The following is a 12,627-nucleotide window of genomic DNA, read 5'->3' as shown; positions in this document are numbered from 1 at the left end:
ACAAAGCACAGAAATGAGAGAAAACAGGACTAAAATGAACTAGCCCGCTAGCTAATAAGTTAGCAATCTTTCTTGACAGTTCACTCAAGCGGTCAAATGTGTCACCTTCAAATAGTCCCGATAAGAACGTCGCTGGTATGAACGCTTCCTAGTTAATGGTTCCTCAAAGTGCATCGCACAAAGTGGACAAATGCAACATAGTGATAAATATTGTTATTGTCCAATGATTAAAAGAAAAAACTCACACACACGAACATTTCAGAATTCCACAATATTTAGGCCTACCGGTATTTCAAAAATGTAACTCATGAGCCTAACTTTCATCAGGTCACTTTTTTATCGAAGGTGGAATTGAAGGCAAAATGGCAAGGGTAGGCTTTCATCTCATCGAAAATGTATTTCTTTCTCTAAAAGGGGCAGTTCATTGTCACATAGCTCAGTTAGTGCAATCAAAAAATAATATGCCATAATGCAGGCAAGATGGATAGTCTTTTCCGTTCCCATAACAAAATCCCAAACACATTCACCTTGTACAGGTAAGCCTCTGAAATACTGTACGTCATGTCTGAGTGACAGATGCAAACCAAACACTCGTCTCTGGATCGTGGTCGCTCCTCCCTGGTATAGCCCGCCGTAGCCAATTGGGTGACTCTCAGACAGACCCCAATGCCTCTTCTTGCTACAGTTCCCGCAGAGTAAAAAACACATTGGAACTAAAGGGGAGAGCTATCCATTTACAGCTGCTGCCAGACATTCGATCGTGTTCGCATGGCGAGGGGGTAACCTGATCGGCTGAAGGCTTGCCGAAACCAGGGAGGAGTGACTTACAAGGAAGGCTTGAAAAATGTCTTCTTCTTCAGGAGAAGTCACAATTTCAAATAACATCAAGAAGGAAAATGTGAAGACGGACAGGCGAGATTGCATCAAGCTTCTAGCGCTGGAAAACGCGGAGTTGTCTATGGAGCGCGCAACTTCGAACACTGATGCGGTCCACAGTGAACTTCTGGTGAGCGCGGCTTCCTCGCTGGCATTCTCCCCGGAGCAAGTGGCGTGTGTCTGCGAGGCTTTGCAGCAGGGAGGCAATGTGGACCGGCTGGCCAGGTTTTTATGGTCCTTACCACAGAGTGACCTGCTACGTGGCAACGAAAGCATCCTGAAAGCCCAAGCTCTTGTCGCTTTTCATCAAGCTCGGTACCAGGAGCTCTACAGTGTTTTGGAGAACCACAACTTCAGTCCATTCAATCACTCCTCGCTGCAAGACCTCTGGTATAAGGCACGGTACACCGAGGCAGAGAAAGCGCGGGGGAGACCCCTGGGCGCCGTGGATAAATATCGCCTGCGGAGAAAGTACCCACTACCCCGGACTATCTGGGACGGGGAAGAGACAGTATACTGCTTCAAAGAGAGGTCCCGCAACGCGCTGAAGGATCTATACAAGCAGAATAGATATCCCTCTCCAGCCGAGAAAAGAAACCTCGCTAAAATCACGGGACTCTCCTTGACGCAGGTCAGCAACTGGTTCAAAAACAGGAGACAGAGGGACAGAAACCCGTCCGAAGCACAATCAAAAAGGTGAGAAAATAATCCGTTGATTGCTTGATTTTACGCAAATGGCACAGTGTGCATAATAGCTTAAGAAATTAAACTCAGAAATGCATTACCAGGAGTCATTTTGAGAGATTATTGCTGGCAAGGTCGAGCAGGCTTGCCTTGTATGGTACATGCACACTTGACTGAAGCCTCTGACTATTGCATGGTAATCGCTCATAGAGCTTGGTGTGCGAGTTGACAGCGTAAATCATTAACAGTATAATATAGGCACAAAAAAATGGTGCAGGGTAGCTTACACGCCGCTAATGTTTTGAAATATGAGGCTGTTGCCATCCAGATCAGGTTTCATTTGCGTGTTAGGGCACTAAGAGCATGGACCCCAGTCCAACATAAGCCTACTCTATTCCAAATATAACTTTTATACTCTAAATTGTGTTATAAATAAGTTGCTTTTATAAATGTAGCCTATACATATGACTAGTCTCCGTTCGTGTGTTAGGGTTCACAATGAACTGAATCCAATTCTCACCACATAAATCACTTTGGCAATTTTCTTTCTCTCTTATCAAACCAGGGGAATTAGAACACCTCCCTCCATTAGAAAATCCCATAGACAGAGATATTATTCCCTTCTTTTGATGTTTTCTTCTCGCGCGCACCTGGTGGAGGTGACCTCTTACCCACCCTGCAGACATTGGTTGAATCAACGTTGTTTTCACGTCATTTCAACGGAATTACATTGAACCAGCGTGGAATAGACTTTGAATTGAGGTCTGTGCCCAGTGGGTACTCTCTCTCTCACCACAAACTTCCCCAAAATAATGCTATAAATTGATCAAAGGCATTTGCTTTTGCAATCCACTTCATTCCAGTTTGTGGGGGCCAATAATTATATTGCCACTGACTAAACATTATTGTGCTTTGAGTGACAAAATAAGTGATTATAAGCCTGAGCTAATTTATGGAGAAGATTAATAGGATTTATGCTTCTTCATTAATTGGCATGCAGGCCTCAGGACGATGAAGAATACGTTTCTCTTTAGTTCAGAGAGCACGTCTTTTTTGTAGCAAGTCAAATGCAGCTTTTTCAGTCACTCGCTCATGATGAAAAATACGATTCAGATGGCATTGTTCGATTTCCTAATATTTTACTAACATTAACTTAAAAGTGAAGCTATGTAAACATAAAATAAAAAGACGTTATATGCAAATGACCACATAAGAAAATAAAAATAAAGGTATTTGACCATGTGTTGTCACGCTGCGACCGCTTGCATTTGTCACCCCGGAATTTATTACGCCAAATGGTAGACCTGAATGAGTATAACTAAAGGAGGGCTATAATCCAATTTACTCTCCATGGGGTAAAACGTTTGGTAGTCGACTTCCCTCATTAACGCCATGTTTGAGAGATCTCCATTGATCACCACTGCCCACAAATATTGTGTGCCAATAAAATTATATAGCCTGTGCAATGTGGTTGTATCATTGTTTTCATAGGCTAAGAGAGTTGAGGTATGGACAAAGTTGCTTTGACATATCAGCCATATTTCTTTGTATGCAAATCATGTCTTTCTATCCTTATTTCAGTTTCAAAATCTGTCTGTCACTCACCCAGTCAGTAGTAAGACTCAACCTGTGCACTCACCAATGACAACAACATAAGTCAAACCAGTAGGACAACTTACTTCGCTGAGCTCAAATCTTCCTCACACAATTCCATCATTAAAGTCTACCAAGAGTTAAGAGGATATATTTTCTTCAGACAGTCCCTGAGCTGCTTTCGATGTCTCACTCTCTTCTCCCCCCTGCATTTTTTCCACAGTGAATCTGATGGCAACCACAGCACAGAGGATGAGTCTAGTAAAGGGCAGGGGGAGCTCTCTCCACGCCCCCTCTCCAATTCATCTGACGGGACGATGACCCATGGGGTCCTCCCCCTGCAGACAGGGTCTCTGGACAGTGGTGTAATCATCCAACAGATTGGAGACATCAAGATACCCCCTGGATCCAGCAGCGAGGTGCTCTTCAACGGAAACCTAGTGACAAGTAACCCCTCAACTGTCTTTCATAACGGTGGCTCGTCTTACCTCCAGGCCCCCAGCAACATCCTGTTCAATGGGCTCAACATGGGCATCCAGCCCTTGGCCTTCAACTCCCTGCGGCCCTCTGGGGGGGTCTTGATGGGGGGCTCTGGTGTGGACATGCAGATGCAGGCAGGCCAGGAGAAGGGGCTGGGCGGCTCCAGTGTGGACTACGCCTCTTATTCTGGTTGTGTAAATGGAGCAGAGGTGAAGCTGGAGGGGGTTTACAGCATGGCAGCTCAAAACGGCGGCTCGTCTGTCCTCACGTTCAGCTCGTCTTCAGGGGCGCTCCAGCTGGGCGGTTACAGTCTGGTCCACGTGCCCAGCGGCGTATCCAATGGCGAAGGGACGTCACTGCTCAACAGCAACTTGGGTCTTCCTCCTCTGCAGCTCCCCTCTGACTCTTCATCACTCTCACAAGGTGGGTTGACTTTACCTCATATCTGTCTATGTGGTGGTGTGTGTGTATCAGGGGGTGTTGGGAAAGGCAGAAGACACATTTCCCTTCTAACCAATGGACAACAATGTTGTATTTTATTCTATTCTACATTGAAAACAAAAAATCCACATTGAAGTTTTGCTGGTAGCAGTTTCCGAGGTATTGGTGACAACTAATGACTGTTCTATATATAGTATTATAGCATTTTAGGTGCTCTTCCAACTGCTAATAGAGAAAGAGAGAGTGCATTACAGTAACATGGTGGTGGTTGACCCTATCCTTTCAAACATCTAAAATATTAGAGCAACTTAACCCCACTCCCCTTAAAAAAAAATAGAGTCCTGGATTGAAATGGAAATGGGTGTAGTCACCAGCTTTGTTATGCATTCAATACGTCTGAGCTGTCTTAGCAGATGCTTTTTACTACACTGCAATGAGTTGGGGCTGGATGCAAAGGCCACACACAGACACACACACACACACACACATCCATATTTTCTTGTGTGGTGATATGGTGGTCCTGGAAAATGATAGAGATGAATGGAACACAGGTTCTGAAGTCATCATCAGTCATCATCACTGCACACTCCTGACCTCAGGGGGAGAGAGGAGGATAATCTGTTTAAGACAATCACAGGACTGAAAAAACATACTAACGAGGAGAGAGTCATTACAGCACTTAATTTGACACAAAGCAGAGAACTCATACCAGGACAACAGGAAAGTAAAATGGAAAGAAAAAAGCCTTCTTGTTGGCCCCTAGCAGGCTTTTACAGCAATACGACTCTCCTGGGTCTCACAGGGCCAGCTTCCAAAACCAGGAGTTGTGAGAGAGACACAGCAGAGATTTCAGATGGAATTCTGTTGCAAGTTAGAGTAAGAGTGAGGGACAGTAAGAGTGAAGCCAAAGATTTACAGAACTATGTTATAGTCAAGGAGGAGAGGATGTTCTAGTGGTTCAGAGATTAGAATATAAAGTACTGTTAGATGAAGGAAGTATAAAATGTTTAGTCTAATAATCTGTCATTTGAATATCCCAGGTACAATCCAAATGAACAATGTAGCAGTCAGTTCTTCTAGTGAGGACTCCTACCACCAACAGCACCATCAGGACAAGCTGGCCATGGCCCCCATGCACCCCAGCACGGTGCTCTACAGCATGGACAACGCTGGACAGACCTCCATCAAGAAGGAGCCCCAGGAGGGTGGTGGGGGTGGAGGGGTGTACTCCTACCACCATGGCCTTCACCTGGACCCCAGTGGGCAGCTCCGCTACTCCTCAGACCCACTAACGTCAGAGGAGGTCCCCTCCAGCCGGGGCTCCTCCTCTGACGTAACCACCGTCAGCTCCTCCAGTCCAGAGCCTGAGGTCTACACCAGCCTCACCGTCAGCACCCCTCTGATGGCCCAAACAGACCCTAACGGACACCAACTCCAGCCTGGGGAGTACCTCAGGGGCCACAACCCACAACCTGTCCCCACCTCACACCTTCTGGGCCCTGGCATGAACAACAACTACATGTCTGTGTCGGAGAGTAAGGTGGATGCGAGGGGCGGTGGGGTGAATGAGATGGTGCGGGTCATGTGTGGGGAAATGGAGCCGGGGGAGGAGAAGGAGCTGGCCAAATTACAGACAGTGCAGATGGACGAGGACATGGTTGACGTTTAACCTGTAACCTATGACCTTTCATAAGCATTCATATCTGCCCAAGCAGTGATGTGGTGAATCTTTTTACTCTTTTTTTACCATTAATTTCCTCTAACTGTTAAATTATTTGCTAATGTTGTGTTCATTTTACCTTACAATAAACTCTATTCAGATACAACCCCCTTGGAGTGGCACCATGAAGTCATCCTAATTAAATATTTTCTCTATGCCTTGCAGAAAGGCATGACTAGCTGTTATTTTCGAAGTCCCTTGCATGCATTTGAACCACATTTTAAGTGTGCATTTTTTAAAAGACAACACCTGCTACTTCCTGTTGAGTGGACTTGATCTGCAGAACAGGTGTTGGAATGGCCCTGGTCATGTGACCAGGATGTTCCTCCAAACTAAGTGCATCATCTGGGTGAAACCAAAAAGGTAATTTAGTATGGGCAGAGGTAGCGTCTCTGTGAAAAGGTTCATTAAAACCACTAACGCTGCACTGAAAACCCCACATGAAACCACATACGAATAACAGGAAACCACTGTGCACAGCAGTTGCGGATTCATGCAATTTAGTCCTTCAATAAGAAATGAATGTACATTTCTGCCTCGTAAAATGTCAGACTTCAAATGGGTGGCAGGTAGCCTCAAGGTTAGAGCGTTGGGCAAATAACCGATCCGGTTCGAATCCTGGGGCTGACAATGTGAAAATTCTGTCTCTATGCCTTTGAGCAAGGCACTTAACCCCAGGGGCGCTGGACAATGGTGACCCTGGTCGTGACCCCACTCCCTGTGGGTGTCTCTGGGGAGTTGGGATATGCAAGAACCACATTTCCATTACACACACGTGTAACAGGACAAATATAAGACCCCCCCCCCCCAAATTATTATTCACTGACCTCTTCCAATTTGCACTATAGCATCAAAACATAAGATTGTAGCTTCAAAGAACATACTTTGTCCTCTGGGGGAAACATTAGCAAATCAATACTGTGACATTTGTTATAATGTGTAAAACATATTTCAAGCTTCATATATTTCAAGCTTCAACCATTATTGGAGACAGGGTGGGGGCCTAAAAGGGCTGTTACACAGTCCAGTCTGTGTCTAAATGAACATAGTAAAATCTCTATATGCTGTTTGGCAACAGTATGTCCCATCATTCATTTCTAAATGTCTCCTAAACTGTCTCTGTGAAAAAATACATCCAAAATATTTTTCTACAAAGTAAGACCGGTGTGCCTGTTGGTGTGTTTGTATGAGAAACTGGGAGGGGGGTATTGTGTTTGATGGAGGAGAACCACATGCAGTCTGATGTGTTTTATATGGAGAGGGATTTCTATTGTGTCCCTTTGCATGGCAAACTGAGTTAACAATATTAGAATGTCTTAATACTAGTGCCTTTTACATTTAATTGTTATTTGTAAAAACGATTGACTGTGGCTAACACGTTCTCTACACTTTATGATTGATGTGCAGGTGCAGAGTGTGACACATGCAATGCATTAATGGGTTTCTGATAAAGCTTAGCTATTCCACCTTGGGTAATTTCCTCCTGGTTTTGTCAGATAGGGGCATAAGGAAGACATATCCTGTTATATTAATGTAGATAGTAAGTGGACATCATCAGTCAACAAATACATGTGGAGCACACAGACACACAACACAAAATCATTATATGCCATGACCAGCAGATGTCATTTACACATAACAGTAAGACACAGATCCATGTACATAGAGTGGCCCGTACATTTTCCTTTGTCAGGTTCCATGACCTAAACCCCCATTCAGAGTAGTGCTATGAACAGACTGCAAACTGACGTAAAGATGACATTACAGAACAACTTTGTCTACTTGCTCTGATGTCACATACCAAAAATGAGCCATAGGCATATGGTAGAAAGAGATTGTTTTTTATTTGATCTTGAACTGTACATTTGTAATCTCAAATGATCTGGATGTATTTTTTTAAATCTACATACTTCATTAAAAGTTTATATTTATAAAAATATAAAACTGTTACACTTTTTTCAAAAATTTTTCTCGATTGGTTTTTGATTAAACATGTGAGTTGGGTTCGTGTTTAATGTTATGTCTACAGTGGACCTAAATTCTCGAGACAGGAAGCATATATCTTCTATATATTTAAAAGACTTAAAAAGCCAAACTCTGTGAGGATAGGGGTATAACAGTCGTGCCCTAATCCAACAAGCCTACAACCTCGCTCTGCAAACCTGCAGTGATCATTTGCACATGCCTGGCAACCTGGAGTTCATTAGCCCTCCTTTTCTCATCTCAGCCCCCGTAATTCAAATAAACAGCAATGAGATTTCCAGAGGTACTGCTCTTAGGGGTGGGGGGTCTACAGCTCCAAAACACCCTGTCCCAGGGCCCTCTCCCTGGGCTAGCCCAGAGCAAGCCCTGCCTGGCTCACTCAGTCAACCCACAAGTGGACGAATGAGTCTGAAGTGCTGTCACTCACAAGCACTGTGTGTCAGCACAGAGAAAGCCTGAACTGCTCACATGGCTTAGGGGGATTTTACATGATCTTCCACCCAATTCTGATTCACTCCATCGGATCCCAAGTAAGGATAAGTAAGATGGTGGTGGGGGTGGGGGCGTTGTGGATGGGTAGATGGGCAAATTATAGTGGTTTAGAGACCGAACTATTGGCCTTATGCTCTTTGTGGATCCTTTTTATGGGTTCTATGCAGATGACCCAAATAAACAGAAGGTGTTTGTCTCTGCTCACTCAATGGTGATGAGGTCCGGACAGAGACGGGGGAGAGAGTGGGAGAAAAGGAGCTGGAGAGGCAGGTGTATGGTTACCGGTGCACAGGTGACCTTGCCACAGGCATTGGATTAGCTGATTGTTAGGTATCAGGTAACGCCTCCTGTAATATTGAAGAAGGCTTTGTTGAAGCCCTGAACAATGTCCCATTGGCAATGGGAGCCCATGTTCTGTTGGTCTCACGGGGTGGGGCCCCCAGAAAGATCGAAATTGCACATTTTTATTGTGCCTGTAGAATAGGAAAAAAATGAACACCACATTCAGTCCATTTTATGGAAGACTAATCATTATTTTGAAGAACATGTCACATCTGTTTGTAATATTGCTATTTTATTTTAATTACAGTAGCCTACAAGGCAACCTTGTTAGATGTATTGCATATTTTATTTTTCCATAAATATTTCACTTTTAAAATTACACACTTGTTTGTATAAAATGCATCCAGCAGCTATCGTTTACGATCAAGTACACTCCAATCCAACGACATAATGTTACCAAAAAGTAGAATAAAAAATATGTAGGCCTATCATTTTTTCCGCAATTTAAAACGTGCACTGTAAAACATGCAAGGGCGAGCAGTAAAAGAAGGGAAACCCCCCAGAACCGAGGCCTTATTAAAAACGGTGACCTCTGATCTCTTGGATAGTTTCAAAGATGACATTTAATGCGGTGCAGCAGACTGCAAGCCATATGTAACATGACCTGGGGAGCGCGGTACTGCGCTGATCCACGTCCCACTCACTAATGAGAGGCCAGGGGTCGCTGGGTGCCGCACAGCTCCAACAGACCCACCACCAATACTTTCCCCACTGAGATTCATTTGTTGATTCCGAAAGAGAGAAGTAAATAAATGAAAGTAAAGTTAGTAAATATATGTAAAATGATGCATCATTGGTGAAAAACGGGCATTCTACGGCGTTTACGATGTGAGATGTGTCTGTGCGTAAAATCCATTGGGAATGACAGAGGTTAGGCTAGTTGTTTTCACCATCAAAACGACAACGCAGTTTTTAACTTCGACTTCAGATAATAGAGTTATCAGGCGTGAGAAAATATCTGCACATGTTCAGTCCATCATCCACAATCAAAGAGAAGGGGAAAGGTGCGACCTGGGGCGATTTAATGGTCGGTTCTGCACTATAAGGGCAACGAATAACATATGCGTGAAAACGGTCCAAACGTGCACTAGTAAACGTCCCCTGATTACACGTGCCCGTGTGTTTCCATCCATCTCTATATCTCTCTCTTTCTCCCCCTCACTCACTCACTCACACACACACACACACACACACACACACACACACACACACACACACACACACACACACACACACACACACACACACACACACACACACACACACACACACACACACACACACACACACACACGTTGTTCGCCACTGAACAGTAATATGTTGAGAGAGAGGCAACAGCTGAGAGGCCGCATCATCTCCACACCACACGGGTCAGATGGTATTTCCCAGGGAAACACACCACTTTGTAACAGGAGCGACGCAGATAAGACTCATATGACTATTGAGGAGTTAGATTTCGTCTCAAAGCCATTAAAGCATGACAGCTTCTTTCGCCATGCCGAATGTCACCTGCCCAATATATGTTTTATTAGTTGTGTTTCCAACACTCACAGGCATTTTAAATTCATTTAAAATATAATTTAGCACATTGACACTGAAGATAAGCTACTCTCCAAGTAGCCTAATTCAACGGGGGCTTCGTTTTAGGCATTGTGAATATATCACATCTCGATCTGTGCATAAGGCAATTGGATTGTCGTTTATAAGCTGGCGCCCCCTCCCTGCCAACAACCTTACACGTTGTCTGAAACCAATGGTTTCAAATGGTTTAGACAACACGACAAAATATTGTGGTTATTTTAATACATAGAACTCGTACAGGCCTACGGTTTAAGCCTCTTAATCGAATTATATTTTAACAAGCCTGTTTACTGACCTGCTGTATAATAACCTTTTGTAGCCTATGCGCTGGCCCTGCGAGGAAAGTGAGCCGTAATGATTTTGATTGGGGGTGACCACAGTGCTCTTATAAAATGCCTCATTTTCTAACATGATAGGATCCTATGTTACGATGATAATTTTGGCTGCAATTTGATTTACTCATTCATGTCAACGGTTGTGTTTTGAGAAAGCAGTAACTAATTCGGAGTATTGCACTAAAAGTGATGAATAGGCTTGTATTTTTACTATATAGGCCCTATGTAGGGCTGAGCCTATAGGCCATTACAAACTAACAGAATATAAATCAAATCCAAGTCGTGGTAATTAATGAATCACATATTTTAGTCACAGGTGAGTGAGTTAAATGATCAATTATATATTTAAAAAATAACAATAATACAAGATTGTCGTTTATACAGACACGACATTTGCCTAAGCCTATATTGGGTTATAAAAATATAGACAATCTAAAACAGATTTGATGTAACCTAACAAAAGACATGTTTGTTGAAGAATGCTTGTTGCATACTTTGCATAGGTTGAATATATATAGGCCTATGCAACGAATTGTACGGGGTGGCAAATATTATAGGCCCACTTTTTAATTGAAAAACGTTTTACAGTAATTATTAGGCCTGGGCTATAGGTCTATGTCTCGAACTATTTAGATTTATCCAAGTAGGCTGGATATCTTAAGGAAAGCCACTGGACTATATACATTCCATATTTTTCTGCCAATTTGAACAGTATCAGCATTGTTCCATTCAACAGCTGAAATAGCAGTTTTGATTTAGCGAAACCCATCTGCTAGCCTATTGTTTGTGTTAAGCCGGCTTTGCTGGACTTTCATGATTTTACTCTCTCCCCTTTTAATGAAGAAAAAGCTTCACTCACAAAACGCCACATATAGACGGTTTGATATGAAATATGGTGACGTTTTTATGAAGTGGTTTATGTTTTTGTGGCTCGGTTTCTTTCTCCCTCTCGTTGTGTGCAGAGACTTGGCCAGTCGTCATCGTTTCTCATGGGCATTGGAGGGGTGTCCACATCTTGAAATAATCACGACCTGAGATCGAGCACGTCCCCCTGGCTTCTCTGGTTAAAGGAGGAGGCGCGGCGCAATGTGGTAGAGATATTAGAGAAACCTGCGAGTGGCTCATTTGCTGGTGCATGGGGTTAGAGAACTGAGCGGAGCGCACCCCATAGGTAGGCCTAATGTCGAGGACCGGCAGGCCAACCGCACATTATGCACCTTTTTTAAATGCAAAATGATGGGTCCTTTGTTTTCGATTGTAGCCTATCCCACATTAATTCATAACTTATTGTACTGTCTGATTTGCATGGCAGAATGCACATCTCTTAAACGACGTTAGGCTACTTGTTATGCTCGTTTGATTTTGTTTTCCTTTATAATCAGTACAACTGGGAAGGTCGAGTAATTATATCTGGCCATAAATTCATCAGGAGGCAGTTATGTTGAGATCATAAAACGTTCTCAGCAAAGCTTTGAGTCTTAAACTTCATTCATTGCATACCCTTGTTAATTAGATTGTATGATGGAAGGTTAATTTACAAAAAGTGCACCTAAGTCAATATTATAATCTTTATGGTAATAGGCATTATTTCCAGACTGATGAAGCACGAGGTTAGCCTACAGTTTGTTTTCGCAGGTGTCTGCCACCACAAAAACAATTGATAAAACCAACGCTCGATTAAACCTTAACTGGCAGTGGTGTATGGAATACCAAATATGTTACCAGTAAATTAGACTATATTTCATTAGCAATATCACATATTGGTTAAATATGTAGCCTAAAGGACAGCAGAAATAATATTGGCTGCCCTCGAAATGCTCCTTTCGGGTGTCTAGTTCTCAACGTGTTGCCCGAGAGTCACGTTGCAAAACCTGGGAAAGATAAGGAATTTGATCTATCCTTCAAAATAACGACTCAACGACCAAGAGCCTGTGACTCACATCACTAATGTACTAATGGATAGGTGTTATGTTTCACGCCACAACATTGAGGACAGCAGGGGAAAGACGATTTCCAAGAAAATAACCTTGGGAGAGCCCGGAATATAAATGTACATAATTTCCTAGAAATATAAAGTTTTCACACCATAATAAATTAACA

At 43.2% G+C, this 12,627-nt stretch overlaps 2 protein-coding genes across 6 annotated transcripts in view; one reads left to right on the top strand and one right to left on the bottom strand.

Moving 5' to 3' along the window:
- Window positions 1-12,627, bottom strand: part of mnat1 (MNAT1 component of CDK activating kinase) — a 90,349-nt gene that overhangs the window by 58,227 nt on the left and 19,495 nt on the right. Inside the window, exon 1 of one of the 4 annotated variants that reach the window (XM_046366966.1) lies at window positions 3,240-3,376. The exons of 1 other annotated variant lie outside the window; for it this stretch is intronic. Coding sequence is in view for 1 of the 3 variants with exons in the window: in XM_046366965.1 (XP_046222921.1) it covers window positions 1,662-1,671 (10 nt within the window). In the remaining 2 variants the exon portion in view is untranslated. Of the gene's footprint in view, window positions 1-105; window positions 712-1,661; window positions 1,706-3,239; window positions 3,377-12,627 lie in introns of those variants that run through there. 2 more of the 4 variants (XM_046366965.1, XM_046366967.1) reach the window with 2 other exon arrangements.
- six4a (SIX homeobox 4a) lies at window positions 653-5,900 on the top strand. Of its 2 annotated transcripts, XM_046366962.1 has the most exons (4): window positions 653-1,572; window positions 3,377-3,572; window positions 3,648-4,056; window positions 5,115-5,900. In XM_046366962.1, exons 1-4 carry the CDS (start codon window positions 845-847, stop codon window positions 5,741-5,743), a joined length of 1,962 nt encoding a protein of 653 aa, XP_046222918.1. In that variant the 5' UTR covers window positions 653-844; the 3' UTR covers window positions 5,744-5,900. The 2 variants fall into 2 exon arrangements, with proteins under 2 accessions (XP_046222918.1, XP_046222917.1); XM_046366961.1 differs by having other exon boundaries at window positions 655-1,572; window positions 3,377-4,056.

This window comes from Oncorhynchus gorbuscha, linkage group LG10 (genome assembly GCF_021184085.1).
Source record: "Oncorhynchus gorbuscha isolate QuinsamMale2020 ecotype Even-year linkage group LG10, OgorEven_v1.0, whole genome shotgun sequence".
Taxonomy (NCBI): Eukaryota; Metazoa; Chordata; class Actinopteri; order Salmoniformes; family Salmonidae; genus Oncorhynchus; species Oncorhynchus gorbuscha.
Note: the sequence above shows the minus strand (reverse complement) of the source record. Positions and strands in the feature narration are given on the sequence as shown.